Genomic DNA, 20430 nt, shown 5'->3' with positions numbered 1-20430 from the left:
TTTGAGGCATAATGTCCTACCTCCCCACACCGGTAACAGGTTACTTTTGACTCACGATTTAGATGGGGACACGAACGTGCTACGTGGCCTTCCCTCTCACAAACAAAGCATTTTTTAGACCACTGTTTACCAACTTTGAAAACTTTGGCATTAGCCTGTGCAACCGCCCCAAAGTTTGACTCACTGCCCAACAGATTCCTAGCTCTTGTCATTACATCCGACAACTCCATGCTTTGAAGAGAACACGCAGCTTTCAACTGGGTTTGAGTATCTTCTGGCAAGCCATGTACAACTGCGCTCTTAATCCACTCATCAGATACAAAAGGGTCCACCAATTTTGCCAATCTCTTCAAATCAGAAGCATATACATCTAGTGACTCACCGGGAAGTAGACGCCTAGCTGTAAATTCTGCATAAGCCTGAAAACAGTTCGCAGAAAAGGCCTGCAGCAATGCATTGGTGAGAGCCTCATAGTTACTCTTTACATTTTCTGCTAGCCCGTCATATACAGAAAATGCTCCTCCAGCCAAAAATAGGGGGAGAACTGTCTGCAAGTCTTTCACCTTTTGGAGCTTACATACCAATTCTAGTTTCTTTAACCACTCACTAAAATCACCACTTCCATCATACTGCTTAATCAAGTCTGAGAACTTAACACCAGTACCTGACATTATGCCGAAATAGCTTGTAATTAAATCAACATGCAAATTAAAAAAATAATTAAGATATTTAATGCTTTAACAAACTAACATTTTTTTACACATCAGAACAATCCAACTCTGGTAAATATTGATTTCTCCATGACTACAAGAATCAATAAAAATCATCCAAAGATAAACAAATAAAAATGTTCACAATATCAAACAGCTGATGACTAATTTATATCACAAGCACAGGACCCAACGACTCGGTCCCCCGAAGACTCTAAGGAAAAGGAAAAAGGAAAAACTGCACACCTAGTACAATGACGGACTGGAGAACCTACAACTCCACCTGGAAAAAGAAAAGAGAAACTGGAGTGAAGTACTTGTACCAAGACTCAGACAGCAAAAACTGGGAGGATGAATTGATCGACATAATATACGATCAATCACTAGACGAGAGTGAAGGGCAATAGCCCACCTGGAAAAAAAAAAGAGAAACTCCTCGCGTAAGAGAGGAAGGATGCGAATTCACCATCGCATCGCTACGCTCCTTACACCAACGCACCACCTGGACAAAGAAAAGAGAACACCTCGCGTAAGAGAGGAAGAATGCAAAATAAACCATCGTTTATGCAACCCAACATAAGCAACAACCAATATAGGAGCATATAAACTAAGATTAAGATTAGTTAAGATTAGTTTTTAATATTTAACCGCTTAATATAGCGGTTAATATTATAAATGAGAAAGTTTTGATGTATGTATGGATGTTAGTGACAAGTAAACACAAAAAATACTGGTCGGATTGGGCTGAAATTTGGTGTGATGATAGCTCACATTCCTGATTAACATATGGGCATATTTTTATCGCAAAACTCCTTTCAGGCTCCGCCCCAGTGGCTCTAGAGTTTCCCATGTTAACCTTATGGATATTTACATTTAAAGAGAATTAAATAATTTTGTCAGCTGATTCGACCAAACAAGTTGGTTCTATGATATCCAATAGCATTAAAAAGTTGTAAGGTTTACCAACAGGGTGCAGCAATATTCATATTTTTTGAATTTATGACAACATTGACAATAGCTCATTTGAACCAACTAGCAACAAAAAGCTGTGATTTACAATGAAACATTAATTTTTTTATTAGGTTGTTCATGGTTTAAGAAATTAAAAATTAAATTAAAAAATGTCCATATGGTCCGAGGCGAAGTTAAGTGGTGAAGCCAAAAGTCTGGTCAATCTCTTAGCAATTATATTTCCTTAGTCCAATCACTATTTTCTGTACAGGATTAAAAATCCAACGTATGTTACTTTAGAAGTTATTCGCTACTATTTCATTTGATTAATACCAAAAGTTTATTTAAAGACGTTTGAAGTATTAGTACAAGGGGGGGGGGGGGTACAATTCCACCCTGTTCACATTTGGCTATCTGTGGGGGGGTACTATTGCAGGGGGGTACATAAATGCCCCGTCTGCCCCATACATAAATGATTTGATGTTGGCAGGGGATATAGTTCCAGGGGGTACAATTCCGAGCCGTACACCTCCCGCTCTATTTAATTTCTAATATAATTATCCGGTTCACTGATCACTTGCCCACATTAGGCCTAAATAGATTAGATTCCATAAAAATCAAAGTGTACGGGGCGGAATAAAAATGACGTCAATGATCAGTGGGGGGTACAATTCCAGGGGGGTTCAATTCCGGCAACCCATTGGACTTATATACGAATTTACAATTGCACTATATTGTAGGCTGCTCCAGAAGCAATATGCCGACCAGGGTTCGCCTGATGGACCACATGCGCACACACACAAGGGAGAGAGTAGCGGCGTGCCCTACATGTGGTCATGTCTTCTCAACAAACACCAAGCTCAGCGACCACTGTCACCGTCAGATGACCAATGAGGGTAAGCTAATACAAGGGCTATCCAGTAAGTAACCTCCGTTTATGTGTATTGCCGTCTTGAGATTGGCAGCAGCAGTAGATCAGTACGCTTAAACTTTGCCAGCTTTTTAAGCTTTTTTTTAGCTTTTTTAAACTTTTACGATTTAGCTGCAGAAATTCATTGTGAATTGTGTGGAGTTTATACAAGGTCCGTTCAGAAAGTAATAGACACTTTCGCCTTGATGCCACTTGAGTCGGTGCTGTCGCCGGAATCTTAATATGAGAGCGTTCCTACACTCCGTACGCATCCAGCTACAGTGAGGTATCACAGGGTGTATACCAACCGGGAGAACTGGGAAATAACCTTGAATTTGAAGGGACCTGGAAAAAACCGGGAAAAAGCCAGGATTTTTGAACCGATTCCGGGATTTTTATTTTAGCCCCGGTAGAAGATTGTAGTTGTAAAATGCGTCTTGCCGCGATTGCGGACGACGACGATGACGTTTTCGTGCCCGCTGGAGACGACGATGACGTTTCCGTGACCGCAGGATACGACAATGACATCTACACGTCCGCGGGAAATGTTCATGATTTGCCGCGATTGCGGACGACAACGATGACGTTGCCGTGACCGCGGGAGATGACGATGACATTTCCGTGACCACTGGAGACGACGATGATGTTTACATGGTTGCGGTAAATATTCATGATTTTGCCGCGATCGCGTACTTCGGCGATTACGTTTCCCTAACCGCTGAAGTCAATGATGTCTACACGACCGCGGAAGATTTTCATGATTTGCCGTGACCGCGAAAGATGACGACGTGATTTCTACACGGCCGCGTGAAATGCTCATGATTTTGCCGCGATTGTGACCGACGACGATGACGTTTACGTGACCGCGGGATCGACGACGAGTATACACTGCCGTGGGAAATATTCATGTTTTGCCGAGATCGCGGACGACGACGATTACGTTTTCGTGACCGCAGGAGACAACGATGATTATGTCTACACGGCCGCAGATGTTTATAATTTTGCTGAGATCACGAACGACGGCGATGACGTTTCCATAACTGCGGGAAGCAATGATGATGTCTAAACGGCCGCAGAAGATTTTTGTGATTTGCCGTGACCGCAAAAGACGACGATGATTTTGCCTACACAGCCACAGATGTTTGATTTTGCCGCGATCGTGGACGACAACGATGACGTTCTCGTGACCACGGGAGACGACGATGACGTTTCTCGATAACTGCAAGAGGCAATGATGATGTCTACACGGCCGTGGAAGATTTTCGTGAGTTGCCGTGACCGCAAAAGACGACGATGATGGTTTTTACACGGCCACGTGATATGCTCATGATTTTGCCGTGATTGCAGCCGGTGACGATGATGTTTCCGTGACCGCGGGAATCTACGATGACGTTTCCGTGACCGCGAGATCAACGATGATGTTTACACTGCCGCGGGAAATATTCATTATTTTGCCAAGATCGTGGACGACGACGATGACGTTTCCGTGACCGCGGGAGACGACAATGATATTTACACGGCCGCGGGAAATATTCATGATTTTGCCGAGATCGCGGACGACGACGATGACGTTTCCGTGACTGCGTGAGGCAATGATGATGTCTTCACGGCCGCAGAAGATTTTCGTTATTTGCCGTGACCGCGAAAGACGACGATGATTATGTCTACATGGCCACAGATGTTCATGATTTTTCCGCGATCGCAGACGACAACGATGACGTTTCCGTGACCGCGAGATCAACGATGATGTTTACACTGCCGCAGGAAATATTCATTATTTTGCGGATGTCAGGGACGATGATGATGACGTTTCCGTGACCGCGGGAGACGACAATGATATTTACACGGCCACGGGAAATATTCATGATTTTACCGAGATCACGGATGATGACGATGATGTTTCCCTGACTGCGGGAAGCAATGATGATGTCCATACGGCCGCGGAAGATTTTTGTGATTTTGCCGCGATCGTGGATGACGATGATTACGTTCCCGTGATCGCGAGAGACGGCGATAATGTATACAAACCGCGGGAGATGTCCAGGCTTTTTCTATGATTACGTAAGACTGTGATGACGTTTACGTTACTGTGGGAAGCGACCACACGACCGCAGGAAATATTCAGGATTTTCCTGCCGTTGATAATGTGTTCATAAAAAATGAAGATAATATTCAGGATTTTGCCGCTATCGAGAGAGACGATGTTTCCGGTGGCCTTAAGTAATGATAATAATGAAAATTATTACTATAATAAGGATTATTATTTTTTCAACACCAGCTCACTGGACTTTGAAATAATTTGATGTATATTGTATACTTAAGCTGCAAGTCTTAAATTAATTATAGTTTAAGTGGAACCAAACAGATACGGGGGAACCTGGAAAAACTTTGAAAAACCAGGAAAAAACCTGGCATTTCACTTTAATAAAATAGTATACACCCTGTATCATATTGCCCGTACATGTCGTTTACATTGATTTAAAAATGCAGCCATTGCACTTGTCCTCATTAGGGTGGGCTCTGTGATCAGATTTTTGTTTGTAAAAATTGACTTGCCAATTGAAATTTATCGCCAGGTTTTCGGAGGCTAATGTTAAAGGAATGAATGAATGAATGTAGTTTATTCCAAAAAACATTGGCTACAAACAGTGATTATAAACTAAATAAAGAATATTAGACAGAGACTTTTGTCACTAAAAATATATAGGTATACAAGTTTTAATAAAGCCAAAAAATATAACAATAAAATAAAGGAACTAGCAGACATAGGCAGTGCTACCTGTGCGTCTGCTAAGTTGCTGTCAAATAGAAAAAAGAAAAATTATTGAATTTTGGAATGGCAATTAAAAAAAACAATAGGTCGTTATTATTATTAGTTAAATAAGTGAATGTATTTCCATGAACAGATGGCGCTTTATAGATTTTTGTGGTGGCCAGGAGAGAGAGAGAGAGAGAGAGAAAGAGAGAGAGAGTGTGTGGGTGTGTGTGTGAGTTTCGTGTGTAATGGTGGTAGTGAAGAGAGTGGAGAGTGATGAGTGTGGAGAGTGATGAGTGGATTGTAGGGTAAAGAGTGAAGTGGGGTGGAGAGTGGTAAATTCGACTGCGGACAGTCCTAACAAAGTGCCAAGGTCAGTCAGTGCAAAGGTCGGATCAAGTGTGCCGGTAGTCCGCCGTGATAATAGAATCGGCCTCGTCGATATTTAAACTGAATAGGAAATCATTGTGGCGGAATTTAAATACCTTTAATGATTCACAATCAAAAAAATTGAAATCCCTAAAAATGTTGCATATGTTATTTTATTTATTTATTCATTACATGTCATTACATCATTTGACAGGACATACGATAGACTAAGTGTGAAACATAGTATGAATTAGTCGTAGAAAAAGTATAATTCACTTGAATTGTGGTGATTCCAAATCTAGAAGAATATCTTGTATTATATAAATGTGATATATTTTGAAAAATGATATTGTAATTTGTATGGATGTTTATTAATATTGATTTTACGTACAACTGGCGAACAGTAAGGACTCCTATTTCTTTAAATAGAGCGTCAGTCGGGTAACGTTTGCATTTCCTAAATCCTATTTTTTAAATCAATTTTTGAGCAATATTTAATGGTTAAAAAAGATACTCCTATAACAGCCGACCCAAGCTATAATACCAAACGAAAGTAATGATTGAACAAAAGCAAAGTAAGCCATTTTTAATTCCTTACCAGTCAAAACTTATCTCATGTGTTTGAAGGCAAAAATTAATTTCAGAATTTTATTTCTAACATAATTAACGTGATCTGTCCATTTTAATCGTTCGTCAAACAATACACCTAGATATTTATAAGAGTTGACCTTTTCTATACTTTCACATCTACAAGAATTACTTTTATAATCGTCACATTCGTGAATTGTGAGATTGCCTAAATTGAAGTCTGTACGCTTGCTAATAGATATAGGCATGAATTTTGTCTTAGAAACATTTAGTGAAAGAACATTTTGATTTAACCACTTCTTAATATCATGAGGTCATGTGTGGCTCTGTCATACACCTCGGGCCAGGTCTTTCCTTGCAAGAAAATTAGGCTATCATCGGCAAATAAAAAGATTTTATCAAAGATGTTTAGTCTTTAAATATTATTTATATAAATTAAGAATAAAACTGGCCCAAGGTTGCTGCCTTGGACCACACCATAGTCACAGAAAACATACAACTATAACCCAGAATGCCAACCGCATGGTAAAAACCATTAAGTGTTTTGAGAGAGCTTTGCCTGTCAATCTGTAGGCAGCACCACCAGCGTTGCTATGCTTGGCAACGCTGGTAGCGCTGCCTACGGATTGACAGGCAAAGCTCTCTCAAAACACTTAATGGTTTTTACCATGCGGTTGGCATTCTGGGTTATAGTAGTATGTTTTCTGTGCCATAGTCTACTGGCAATACATTACTAGTAATGTCATTAATGGAAACAAATTGTGATCTGTTACAAAGGTAGCTTTGGAACCATGCAAGGGAGTTGCCGCAAATACCTAATTTAACTTACTTTTACTTTTACTTAATTTAATGGCTAATTTAACCAATGTATTCCATTTTTCTCAATAATTTTGAACGGTCAGCAGAATCAAATGCTTTTTTTAAATCAAGGAAAATTAATAATGGATGATTTTTTTCTGAAATCACAGATTTTAATTCTTTATTAATATCAAACAACGCATCTGAAATATTTTTGTCCTGACAAAACCCGTACTGACGCTTGCTAAGTATGTTATTGATTTGTAAGTAAGTAACTAATTGGTCTTTCACAACTCAAGGATTAATGATTGCAGGCTTAAGTGAACAGTGGTGCATTGAATTTAAAATGGCTCAAAACTTGTTTCCACTTTTGTCCTAGTCTCCCAGGAATATCTGTGCTGTAGGAACTCACCTGTTTTTGTGACCATCTGTTAAGATCTTTGGAACCCTCTGGTAACACAATTTGTGGTTACCAAGATCTTTTTAGGCAATTTTATGAACCAAACACTATGAAATTTAAAGAAAAAAGTTCCATGGGTTCCATAATTGTAAAACAGCAATTTTTACAGATTTTGTCATTGACGTTCCCTGCCAGTTCAACAGTCACTAGACTAGACCTAACACTGCGGTCCTGAACATTTGTTCTGATATTTTTAAAGTTAGTGCACCACTGTCTTGCTCAGCCACTCTTTTGCCGTAAACATCACAAATTCGACTATAAATTTCAATTCTCGCTTTTCATTTATTTTATAATAAAATACAGATCACAGCCTCATAACTGGCGGGATTTTAACACTTCTATGCTGACAAAGTACAAGAGATGATATGCACGTTCCTTTAGCTGGATGCGTACTGAGTGTAGAAACGCTCACATGCTAAGATGGAGGCGATAGCACAACCCCAAGCGAGACTAATGCAAAATGTCTTTTACTCTCTGGACACTCCTTGTAGTTCAAACATTAGCTTTTATAAGTGAAGGTGTAATTTTTCAGTGGCTACTGTTTAAAAAAAATGAAAGAATAAACATTCATGACAAGAAAATGAGTGGAAGGCCTTCTCTTGTTACTTCTAAACAAAGTCAACAAAAATGTGTGTGAGAATTGTCAATCCACAATCTCAAAGCTTTCTGACCCCTCCTGAAGTTTCACAAACCTTAGAATATGAGATAGTGATAGAAACATGAGGCTAGCACAATTTTTGTAGTTGTAGGTTGCTAAAAGTTGCTTACTGACACCCACTAAATGGTCTTCAACCATTAACTTTCCGACAAAAAATAGTAAATATATCCCACGACAATGGAATCCCATCATCATCATTTCTCGCAGTCATAGAAAAACCCTGATGTGATCATGAGAAGAGGGTTTTGTTGAGTTTAGTGTGTTGTGTTTCAGGATCAGATTTCCCATGCAGCCACTGCTACAAGAACTTCCCTAGTCTTCGTCTACTCAAAGATCACATGAGAGGACATGTCAACTTCTACAAGTGCTGTTACTGTGACATGACTTGTTTCTCCAGACACACCTTCAGTGCTCACATACGCTACAAACATCTTGACTCCAAGCCTTTCAAATGTTCAATGTGTAAATATGCGTAAGTATTGACAACTTTTTTGAGCCTCATATAATTGGGATGCCCCAATTTGATTTTACAGAAGATTTTTAATCTGACGTTTTTATACTTGGAAGGAAAGTTATTTGGTTAGGAACTTTTTGAAAAGGAATAGAGTTCAGTTAGCTTACTTGAGAAAGATAAATAACACCAAACATAACACTGATATTTTGTCCAAATATAGGACTTTTTGACTTTTTCATGTGTGTCGGCCAAGAACAGTGACTGACATGTGTTTTCAAGCTGCTGTTGCCAACCTCACAATGGAATTCCCTGTGAATCCCTGTCAATTACGGTTGCATTTGCGCTCAACTAAAAATAATCTTGGCTTTTACCAAGCTACACTCTTGTCTTGTGAAGTCATATTTTAGCCCTCAGTTACAATAGTGTTGGCTTATCAATAATTGTGAACCATGATTAAGCTTGTGGACTGCCATTATATCTTTCTAAATAGTAAATTGCTTCATTCAAAATTACCATATACAAACTAAATGTGTTAACCATTAAGTTATGTGGTATTTTTGCAGATGTAAGACCCAGTATGATCTCAAGACGCACCTGACCAGTCATGACCCTGACGCTCGTCTGGGCTGTGAGGAGGAAGGGTGTGAGTTCTCATGTCGGTCCAAACAAACTCTTCAGAGACATATGATAGATGTAAGTCTGCACAACCTAACAAAATACTGGGTGGTCATAAATTATTGGACACGTTTTAAGACAAGCACGTTCAATGCTCAAAAATCATCTCCTGCGGTCATGGAGACATCATCGTCGTTGTCTGGGATCGCTGCAAAATCCTGAATATCTTTATACTTTTTCTTTTCCTTTCTCTCTTTCTTTTCCTCTTCTCTTACTATTTTAATTTTCTTTTTCTACCATAAGCCTTGGTGAACGCGGGAGATGACGATGACATTTCTGTGACCGCGAGAGACGATAATGATGTCATTGATGCATTGATTATTTCTGTAGTGTAAGTCCACATTTAGGGTAAATAAATAAATAAATGCCCAGGGTTTACAATAATAAACATATAAACCATGTTTTGATCAAAATTTACAAATAGGGTTAACCTAAAAATGTTTGAATCAATAAAGTCTCTTTAATTTCTGATATGTCTTGATATGCTTTAGTTATTTCTTGCTTTACAATTTATTTTAGAAATGTAAATGAATTTATTTGTCCGACTAAATTATGTAGGCTATTATTAATGATATGATGAAACTCTCTATATCTCAGGGTACTAGGGGTATCGTGCCAGCTCAAAGTAGACTTATGTGATTTTTTATAGGCATAGGCCTAATGTTCATCATAAAGTTCAATCAGACACTTTTTGAAAGATAAAAATTTAAAGTTTGAGTCTAGTAAAATATTATATGGTAATTTAGTTCAAAGTTCGAACTGGCAAAGTCAATGGAAATTCTTGGAATGTATTTTAACAAGGTTGGATCCCACCCAAAAGTTTATAGTTATCTTCACCACGAATCAATATATTTCCTGATGCTTTAATGATAATTGTGGCAATTATTGGTGTTCAAATACTCCAAACATTTGCAGTAATACTTATAAGTTTTAAATCACAAATTAAAAATGTCAATATTTTTCAAATTAGACTTCTTTCTTCTTCGTGGATTACAATGGAAGTTAAATCATCTTGGTGTCAAATTTAACTCACATCTGCTACAACAATTGGTTACCACTGGTTTCTTGATGTCACACACTATTAACTGTTATGGTTGGTTGATATTATAACAAGAGAACAAGAGTATTTTAATCATATTTTAGAAAATGAAAGAGAAGGATAATTTTGTAAAAGAATTTAAAATGTAGTAAAATAAATGATAAAATCAATAGTTGTATTGAATTCAAGTTTTTATTAAGATCAATGTAAAACTGAACTGTTTACAAAAACAAAAATTAACAATAATAAAATCAACACATTTAAAATATTTAGTTAGAAATAACTGACATTTAATATGATGGTAAAAACCAGAAGGAAGAGTAGACACTACACACCCCCCCCCCCCCCCCTAGAACAAGTCCCTCACTTTAAGTGAGTAATTATTCACCAGACGAACAAATCTCGATCTTTGAACTTTGTGCGGTTTGTCTGCTGTAGAAATAATTTCCAGTTATATGAAACTTAAGCTTATTAAATAATTAATAACAAGGTTTGAGGTGAATATGAAATATGGAAAATTTACAAAAGGTGAAATCATTTGCTATTTTACTGTATGGAAAACATATGATAATTCAGAGATATTTAGTAGTAGGTCTAGGTGTTCAGATATATAACACATGGTTTATAAACAAATTACATACAAATTGAAAAGTAAACAAATAGGATAATTTTGGAACATCTCAGTAGGCCACTTGAAAAACAACCCATAACTCCAAAATTACATACTATATGAAAGAACATAAAGAACATGAAAGGTGTAGTAATCCTTACAGAAAATTTGGTGAAATTAAATATCAGCATTAAGAATCTATTTTTCAGGTGTCGGTACGGAGAGTCAATAAATTTTAATATCAAAATATCACTATTTTTTAGAAGTTATTGATAAATTCAGGTTTAAAGATTAGTTTTTAATTTGCTGATTATTTAATTAGTAATAGATGAGTGAACAAAGTGAACGAATCTATGTATCGTGTATAGCAGAGTCAGAGAAAAGAGAAAAGTTGTCCGCTCATCTGTGACTCTGTGACGCTGTGTGTTCGCATCAAAAACTCAAGAACCGTTGTTGCACTTATAGCGTTCAAATTTTGCACAGATAATTATGACACCAGTGGGAAGACACCATTAAAATTCTAGATGATTCCGCTCAGTAGTAATTATAAAACTCTAAAAATACATTTTTAAATTTGTCCCTTAAGAATAACATTAGAAGCTACCTACCTTCTTCTTTTTATTTGTTTACATTTTGCGATCAACAATTTTGTTGTCTACTTAAGACAGAGAGAACGACTTTTCCTCTTAGCTCTTTTATTCAAGGAGTAAAGAGTTTGACTATGAATATATGACATTATAATTTCACAGCTTTTAGAATAATAAATTGAACTTTACAATACTAGTCGCAGTTATATTCAGTTTATGTTCAGTATAAAAAATTCACCTTTACATTACAAATAATAGATGTATACTAGCAGTTACCCGGCGCACGTTGCTGCGCTTAACAACTATTATTTTAAATGGTAATTTGTTGTTGGTAAAGTGTATCCCAAAAATAAAAATAGAATATTTTACTTGATTGCAAGTGGATAATAGTTATTTGTGCAACTAGTGAGCAAAGGGAGCAATTGACTCACTCGAGAGAAATACTTACTCACAAGCCGTAGGCGAGTGAGGAATGTTTTCTCGAGTGAGGCAATTGTACTTTGCACTCGAGTTGCACATTATATTTTTCCTACAGTTACCATAAAACAAATAAATTGATAAAGAAACGTGACATATTTTTACACAGAAGTGAACTTTTAATATGACATTTAATGTGAAGTGACAAATACAACAGTACAACAGCTGACCAGCTGATTTACAGCCAGTGCTGCCAACGTATTTCGCGCGCATACGACGTTGCCTGCATGTTACGCGCTCACTATTTCGTGCCTTCATGTTGCAAATCTGGAGTGAGACAAAGTAATTAGAGTGAGACAATGTTAACATTGTCTCACTGATGAGCGAATTGGCCACTTTGCTTTCTCAAATCAGTGAGAGAACATGTACATTGTTAGGTAACTGTAGGAAAACAATGTTTTTTGTTTTTTCATTAGGTGTATGAATATATAAGTTTCAGGCGTTTAAAATGGATAAAAGTTAAAATCATAAAATAATATAATCCCGGGATTGAGACCCCTAGACTTGAACTATCTGGAATTACTCATGATTTTTTTCTGGTTGGCCTGGTGGACACCCTGGGCTGGCATACCTCTATTTTAAAACGTTTTTATTAGCTCGCTTTCTTGTCCGGTACAAATTTTGAAATCAATTTTATACTATCTTCCCGACGAGCTAGAGACTTGAAACTTGAAACATAGCTCACAAATGGAAGACAATGCAATATTATATCATTTAATTTCATATTTCCCTTGGGCTACGCCCCATGGGCTTGTTTTTATCAAATCGCTTTCTTGCAAATTTTGATACTTCCCGATGAGCTAGAGACTTGAAATTTGAAACATAGCTCATAAATGGATGACAATGCAATATTATATCATTTAATTTTCATATTTCCCTTGGACTACGCCCCATGGGCTTGTTTTTATTAGCTCGCTTTCCTACAAATGTTGATATCAATTTCAAACGAAGTTCCCAATGAGCTAGAGACTTGAAACTTGAAACATAGCTCACAAATGGATGACAATGCAATATTATATCATTTAATTTTCATATTTCCCTTGGGCTACGCCCCTTTGGCTTCCAAATTTTCCATGTTTACATTTTAAAAGAATGTTAACATATAAATTAATTTAAGTCAGCTGTAAATACTTAAATTTGACAGTTAGAAGAGCAGAGGTTAAGAGGTACAGGTTCTGCTCCCGAGATATTCTAAAAATATAAAACAATCATTTCAAAGTAAAGATAAAACATCTGATTACAGATAATAAGGTTTTGGGTTTTGGTTACCGGTATGTATTAAGAGGCTATATAAAATAGATTTAACATATTTACACATTAAAGACTAAAAACTAGATAATAATTTCTAAATAAAATACTTTTTAAAAATGCCACGTTTTTAAACGCACCAAAAAGTATAAAATAATTTATAAAATGTTGAGAGAATAAATACTTGTAAGATTTAAAACGAAAAACGTGGGACGCATGCAATAGATCATAATAGTTCAATAGGTGAAGTTAATTGTAAATCAGCATGCGCCCCACGTTTATCGTTTTAAATCCTGCAAGTATTTATTCTCTCAACATTTTATAAATTATTTTATACTTTTTGGTGTCTTTAAAAACGTGGCATTTTTAAAAAGTATTTTTATTTATAAATTATTTATATTTTGTCCGTTAGATCTTTATTTACCTTTGATATGGTAGTTATTTAATGTGTTTAGGTTTAGATTAACTGTTTAGTTAACTGAAGGTTAGCCTAGATTAGGCCTAACTATATATTTTTTCATTGCTGCATATTTTTTTCTATATTTGAAAAACACTCTATTTATTAGGTACCTCAAAAATACTTTATGGATGGACATAAAGACAGAGATTGGTCTAGTACATTTATTATTTATTTACAAACTTTATAAGATTTGTGATTTTTTTTAAGTAGCTATAACCAATCTATTTAGAAAATTTGCTAAAACTATAACAATTTTATGGGTATTGAAAATTGAATTATTATTTTTAGGCATTAATATTAGGAATCGATCAATTTTGGTATCGACTCATCACTAGTTCTAAACAATGATGATGTCTTTATGGCCACGAGAGATATTTAAGATTTTTCTACGATCACAGAAGAAAATGATGACAAGTGATGTTGACACGACCGTGGATTTTTTTTATGTTCAGGATTTTTTGGAAATTACGCCTTCCGCCTTCTTTAATCAATTCTTTTTTCTGTAGTTTTAGGGGTTTCAAATGATTTCTGTAAGCAATTAGGTGAATTTGAGTTCTACTAAGAATTAATTTAATTTTCTCATACAGCCATTTTGTTGATTACTTTTCAAATCAAATAGACGTAGCCAAAATTTTGTTTTGCTCGTTTGTCATCCGGAGTGAGGAAAAGTACAGTATAACTTCCAATCATCCTAATCAAAATTGGGATAGTTCCACATTCAGATAATAAAAAATTCAAATACTTAAATATATACTGAAATTCGGAGTATTTTATAGAAAATATGCAGAGCCGAACTGAGCATGCATCGCCATCTCAGCATAATGCAAACTGTGCTAAAACTAAACTAAACTGAAATAATGACTTCGACATTCCATTCTTTCAAAATTATCTTTCTGTTAACACAAAAATCATGAAGTTTTTTTTCAAACTAATCAAGCGAACAAAATGCCACTTTGTGCGACAACTGTAGTTAGTATAATTTTTCCTACAGTTACCTAACAATGTACATGTTCTCTAATTACTTTGTCTCACTCCAGATTTGCAACGTGAAGGCATGTTTCTTTACCAATTTATTTGTTTTATGGTAACTGTAGGAAAAATATAATGTGCAACTCGAGTGTAAAGTGCAATCGCCTCACTCGAGAAACAACTATTCCTCACTCGCCTACGGCTCGTGAATAAGGATTTCTCTCGATTGAAGCAATTGTTCCGTTTGCTCACTAGTTGCACAAATAACTATTTCTCACTGGTTCTCATTGTCAAAACAGCATCACCAAGTAACTGCTGCTTCCATTTACTGCTGCCATCTGTGTGAGAGCAAGTTCAAGCGAGGCTGCTATCTCACTAAGCACCTGATGACCAAACACTGCCTACGCTGGCCTTCAGGTCACTCCAGGTTTATGTGAGTAGCCCACCACCATGAGTCATCAGTAGTGTTGAATAGTTAGTGGGTTTTTAATTGTTCTAATAATGAAGTTTAAAAGTTAAAAGTTAAAGGATGGCTATAACTTTACAGTGTATTTACTTTCAGCAAGTTTCTTTATATGCAAGTATAAATTACTATTTTATAGTTGATACAGAATATGCATGTTGTGCAACTCAGTGTCGTCCTGTCCAGCCTCCTGGATCACTCTTGGAACTCGGGTCTGCCATTGGCCTAGTGATTTTTTTTTTCGTCCATGGACGCTAGGCACGAGCCCGGGATTGTTTTTTACATTACTTCAGGCTAGACCTAGGGGTTGTGGTATTATCACTTAGAAAAAACCAATGGTGATTTGGAGGGATTTGAACCTGGACCTCAGGAACCAAAGTCCCGCACTCTAACCACTAGACCAGCTCGCTCCTAATGGCCTTGTGAATGGAGCAAATGTAGTTACAACGCTTGTTGTTCACCCTCATACTCCAATAGGAACGAACCTACACAAAATTTGAGCATAGTAGCCTACTTGTTTGTATTGTGGCCCCTGGATAGTTAAACCCAATTTGTTTAAATTGTAAAATTAATAGAATTTGTTCTTTATTAAAAAACATCAAAAAATACAACATAAACAATGTATATCAATTAGTTGTTTTTTTACGGATATGCTCATTATAATTTTAAGAACTCATTATAAGAACTGAACTCCTTCTTTAGCCCAGAAAAGAAATTTCTCAGGACAGATATATCCGTTTCATGCTCGGAACGTAAACGGAGATTGACGGATAAATCCGGACCCATAGCCCAGGAAGTGCTAAAAAAGCTACATTTTGTTTTTAGTGGAAATGCAAAAGAAACAGCTGGGCTTTCTGAATTTGAAATCAGAAATGTAAACAAACTCATGTAAACAAAGTCTTATTTTGTTTTTCTTTCAAGTTTTATGGCTTGAATTGAAAATCCAAAGCCAGTTTTGCAAATCTGCACACCCGGACCTAAATATATCGACATGAAGGTTTATTAAAAGAAGTATAATTTATTTTTTTCTTACAATACAGAATATCATTGCTGTATTGTTTAGTCATTGCTTTTGATTAAGTTAAATAATGAACATTATGTTTTAGTTATCAATCAATTATTTTGATGTTTAATATATAGGGGCAAGTCTTAACTTACTTAAACTTTTGTAGGTATCAAAGACAAGAAGATGGTAATTTTAGGCTGCAAACTGTACGCTATGAAAGTGTAAAGCTTTATGGAGAAAACAGTCAAAAGTCAGCAGCCTCCCCTTCAAAGAATGAGTCAAAATCATCATCTTTAAGTACAGTAAGTTTTTTTACTATGAAATATAATATCATTCACACATCATAAACAAAAATTACACTGCTGTATTATGCTACAGATCTATGCACAAAATGGGTTAACAATTTTAATAAAGTACATAAAAAAGAAACACATTTGAACTGATATGTCACCCCTTTCAGGGAATATCTGTCAAACGTGTTTCTTTTTTATGTAAGTTACTTTTAACTTCCTGAGACTCTTTCTTCAGGTGACTTAGTTGTGTATCCTTCCTTTCTCCTTGAAAATTGAAAAGTCATTCTTTTAATTGCACCACTGTTCTGTCAACACTTGTATTCAGTTCAAGGTTTATCACATCTATGCTATTTTTTTAGTCTATTATAAGTCAAAGATTAGTGGATTGGTTGGGTTTTGAAGATAACATCATTGCTTGATAAAAAAAAATACATGAACAATACTGTAGAATACAAGGGTTGGCAGGAAGAGAGGGTGTTTGGAGGCGTCTGGCCATTAACAAATACTCTCCATTAATGTTAAATTTGGTGAGGGAGTTGGGGAAGAGAAGGCAATGACCATGATCATGACTCATGATGATTTGTAACAAAATGAGGTGACGGAACTTTTACCCATTTAATGTGATTAGTACCTATTTATGACAATATTTTTATCTTTCCGAAAGAGAGGTACTGGAACGCAAATGTTCCACCGCAAATCGAACACTTTATATATATAATGTGCAGTATTAGGTTGTACTGTAAAATTGGACAGTGTTTTGATGCTAGTTTTCAAGGTCATTGATCTTGTTAAACCCCAGTCGTTACTCATTGATGTTAGAAATAACTCTAATTTTTTTACAACTCAATCTAACCATAATATTTTCACATAATTTAAATACAATATTTCTAGGGTTGAGAGAAAGTTTTGAATAAAAGAAGTTGTACCTAGATTTTAGGAAGTTTAAGTTTATCTCCGTTCAATAAATTTATCATTCTGACTTGTGTATGCTGCCTTGTATCAATGTGTTTAAGAATACACTGATATTTTTACAACTGTACTTTGTTTTTAACTGATGTTGGTTTTCTAGATTATTTGGTTGTTTCAGATTGGTGTTATGTGTTCAACAATTACTGTATTTTGTTGATGTTGACAGAATGTTTTAATAATTGGTTGGCTTTTATGTTTAAAAGAGTACCTGGAAAATAATGAACATTATGTTTTCTTGTAAATTTGATATAGTCATAGTATCTGACACTTGAATAATTCTTATTACGCAATGACCCCAGATCAATTAATACTTGATGGATTAGAAATGGTCGTTTTAATCAGATTGTTAGCCTATTTGATTTCAGTAAAAATATACTTGTTTGTTTCAGTTGAATGGTTCAGCGTCATTCAAGGTGTCCAACATAGAGTCAGACTCCAACAGTGGAGTGTCTCAGGTTTTCATCTCCATAGAGGACGAGAGTGGAAAAACCATCAACTGTGTAACAGCGCCTGAGGTTGTGGGCGACCAGATACCCAAATTTGCTACAGTCATTGCTTCTGCTATGGAAACAGATACAGATGATACGGGCGATGAAGTTAAAAATAGCTACTAAAGGTGAACAGATTGAATACTTTGAAGGACAAAATGTTCTTATTTTAAAGGTATGAAGACAAGAAATGTAGAGTCAATTTTTGAACAGTAGCTTTAGTTTGGTACCTACCTACTACTACCAGTATGTGATCATGTTGAAATTTGTTAACGTATTATTGTCAAATTAAGAATTAGTTGGCAAATTTATTTAAGTATTTCATGAAAGTACTTACATAGAATGGGTTTACAGAATATGAAACATAAACTGTGGTAACATTCTGAAAGTGATTCAACTGTGCCTATATTCTTGGTTTAATTTTGGCACTAACAATTTAAATACTTGAAATTAATGATATTTTTAAAGTTTTGTTGCATTTAAATAGCTGCATAGTAGATATATGAATAACCACATCTGATCTAAGATGTTAAGAAGTTGAAGGATGTGTATATTTCAATATTTCATGACATTGTTAGTTTTATCTTTATTTTATACTTACAACTTCATTACTTTCTATACATTTCATTATTAAATATACCACCATTAAGGTTCTTATGAAATAGGCTATTAAGTTTATTGAAAGTTTAAAATATTATAGAGTAAGTATTGTATTTTGACTGGTGTAGTTCTCAAGTTAAGTTTGTTTTAGAGCCAAATGTGATGTAGGAGCAAACATATTTTAATAAACTTTTACAGTGAGATATGTTTTTACTTACAATTGATCATATCTTTACATCCTTGTTAGCACCTATAGGTATTAATTGAATTAAAGTGGGGAGAGTGATGCACATTAGAACCCTTCTTCCACCACCATCTGTGGTGATGTGGAGTAGTATGAGTGTAAAGGAATATACCTGGGCCCTATATACCTTCCTCTTACCACTATCAATTCACGCCCATTTCCTGTTGTTGTTCAGCTCTACTGCAAAGAAACTAACTACCTCGTCAAAGTCCACAATATTGCCTTAGCTGCATATCACAGGCAGCTTTTATGTTATTTAATATATCTAATTATAATATAGTGAACAGAGAAATAATTATATATCTGGACTTATTCTGATTCGTGAAAAGTAACTAGATTCAGCAAATGTGAATTCTAAATTTCGGATATTGATTACCAGATCACGACCATTGGTGAACATAATAAATTACATAATTAAAATAAGTTTGCCCTTGCCTACACCCTTCCCCAACCCCTATATAATTATCTACTCATAGTCTTAATGCTACTACTTATCCGAATGTTGAACTGTTGCTGGGACCACGCATGAAACACTACTGTACTCTCCTCTAGCCGCGCGTGCTTGTATCGGGGAGACTGCGCGCGCACCTAACTGTGTCACGTGACTTGCGCTATTGTCTTGTAGTGAGTCGCTACACATCGCTTGTGTTATTTTCTACAGTCATCTCAAAAATTGCTGTTAGATCTACATTGTATTTGGTAATAGAGAGAGTGGTGGAAGAAGTGTTTTTTCTCTCACGCATTACCCTCTCCACATTCTATCATGATTGACAGGATCCATCTGTACTATGTAAAATAAAATGCCAACAATAAAATTAAAAATAAATTAAATTTTATTTGCTTTTAAACTAGTATACACATAATCATATTTTACAATACACTCAGGAACAGTCAAATGTACAGTTACGAATATACAAAATATAATAGAAACACAACAGATCTATTTATGTACAACCATAAAATGTCATTTATGAGGGCACATTGCTGTGGTTATGTTTGGACCTTTGTCGTTTTATAAAATCTTTTGCTAATTTTTCACCTTGTCGGTGATCCAAAGCTTTCATCGCATCACATTCTGAAACAAAATAAGCTTATGTAAAAACTAAATCACAATATTATTTACAGTATATAAATATCCAGCCACTGCTGGTTTTTTTCTGAAAACTGAGTTGGTTTAACCATCCAAACCCCATTCATTCACAATGGCCAATTCCTAATTTACATAATTAGTTATAGGCCTACTGTAAATGTTAATTAAATAAACAATCTTAACCCTAATCCACTAGCAGTTCTATCTTGACAAGATGTGTATCAAGGGTCAACAAATTACCTTTTGTTTATAATTCATCCCAGTTAACCAAACCATACACAGTGTCATATTACAATGAAGCGAGTGGAGCAGTTGCTCCAGGGCGTAAGTCTCTATAGGGTGGACGTTAGCAAAAAAAAAAAATAGTTATTGTTAAATCGCTTTCAGTTTAGGATAAATTATACTTTTCCGTTTCCCTCAAGGGTAAAAGGGTAAGGGCGAAGCTCATTGTTTCGGGAGAAGGGGCTTAGCCATTTCTGCTCCAGGACCCTCTCAGAACCTGGCTACACCACTGACATATCATCCCATTAAAAGATAAAGAAATTAGTTCTTTACTTTA

The 20430-nt window shown here is 35.8% G+C and overlaps 2 protein-coding genes across 8 annotated transcripts in view; one reads left to right on the top strand and one right to left on the bottom strand.

Annotated features, from left to right (window-relative positions):
* The window catches only part of LOC129005060 (histone H4 transcription factor-like), a 77683-nt gene extending 58945 nt beyond the window's left edge, over positions 1–18738 (top strand). For both annotated transcript variants that reach the window (XM_054433842.1, XM_054433843.1), the window contains exons 8-13: positions 2402–2557; positions 8473–8671; positions 9217–9346; positions 15018–15151; positions 16354–16489; positions 17839–18738. In XM_054433842.1, the coding sequence (XP_054289817.1) occupies positions 2402–2557; positions 8473–8671; positions 9217–9346; positions 15018–15151; positions 16354–16489; positions 17839–18063 (980 nt within the window). In that variant the 3' untranslated portion in view covers positions 18064–18738. The remainder of the gene's footprint in view (positions 1–2401; positions 2558–8472; positions 8672–9216; positions 9347–15017; positions 15152–16353; positions 16490–17838) is intronic.
* Positions 18739–19591: 853 nt separating this feature from the next.
* Positions 19592–20430, bottom strand: part of LOC129005064 (protein unc-13 homolog 4B-like) — a 96393-nt gene continuing 95554 nt past the window's right edge. For all 6 annotated transcript variants that reach the window (XM_054433849.1, XM_054433850.1, XM_054433853.1 and 3 more), the window contains one exon: positions 19592–19856. In XM_054433849.1, coding sequence (XP_054289824.1) covers positions 19750–19856 — 107 coding nt within the window. In that variant the 3' untranslated portion in view covers positions 19592–19749. The remainder of the gene's footprint in view (positions 19857–20430) is intronic.

The sequence above is a fragment of the Macrosteles quadrilineatus genome, unplaced genomic scaffold, assembly GCF_028750875.1.
Source record: "Macrosteles quadrilineatus isolate MER2022 unplaced genomic scaffold, UCM_ALF_1.0 Scaffold_15__1_contigs__length_3749704, whole genome shotgun sequence".
In the NCBI taxonomy this organism is placed as follows: domain Eukaryota; kingdom Metazoa; phylum Arthropoda; class Insecta; order Hemiptera; family Cicadellidae; genus Macrosteles; species Macrosteles quadrilineatus.
The sequence above is the reverse complement of the archived record's forward strand: the minus strand, read 5'-3'. Positions and strand labels throughout refer to the sequence as shown.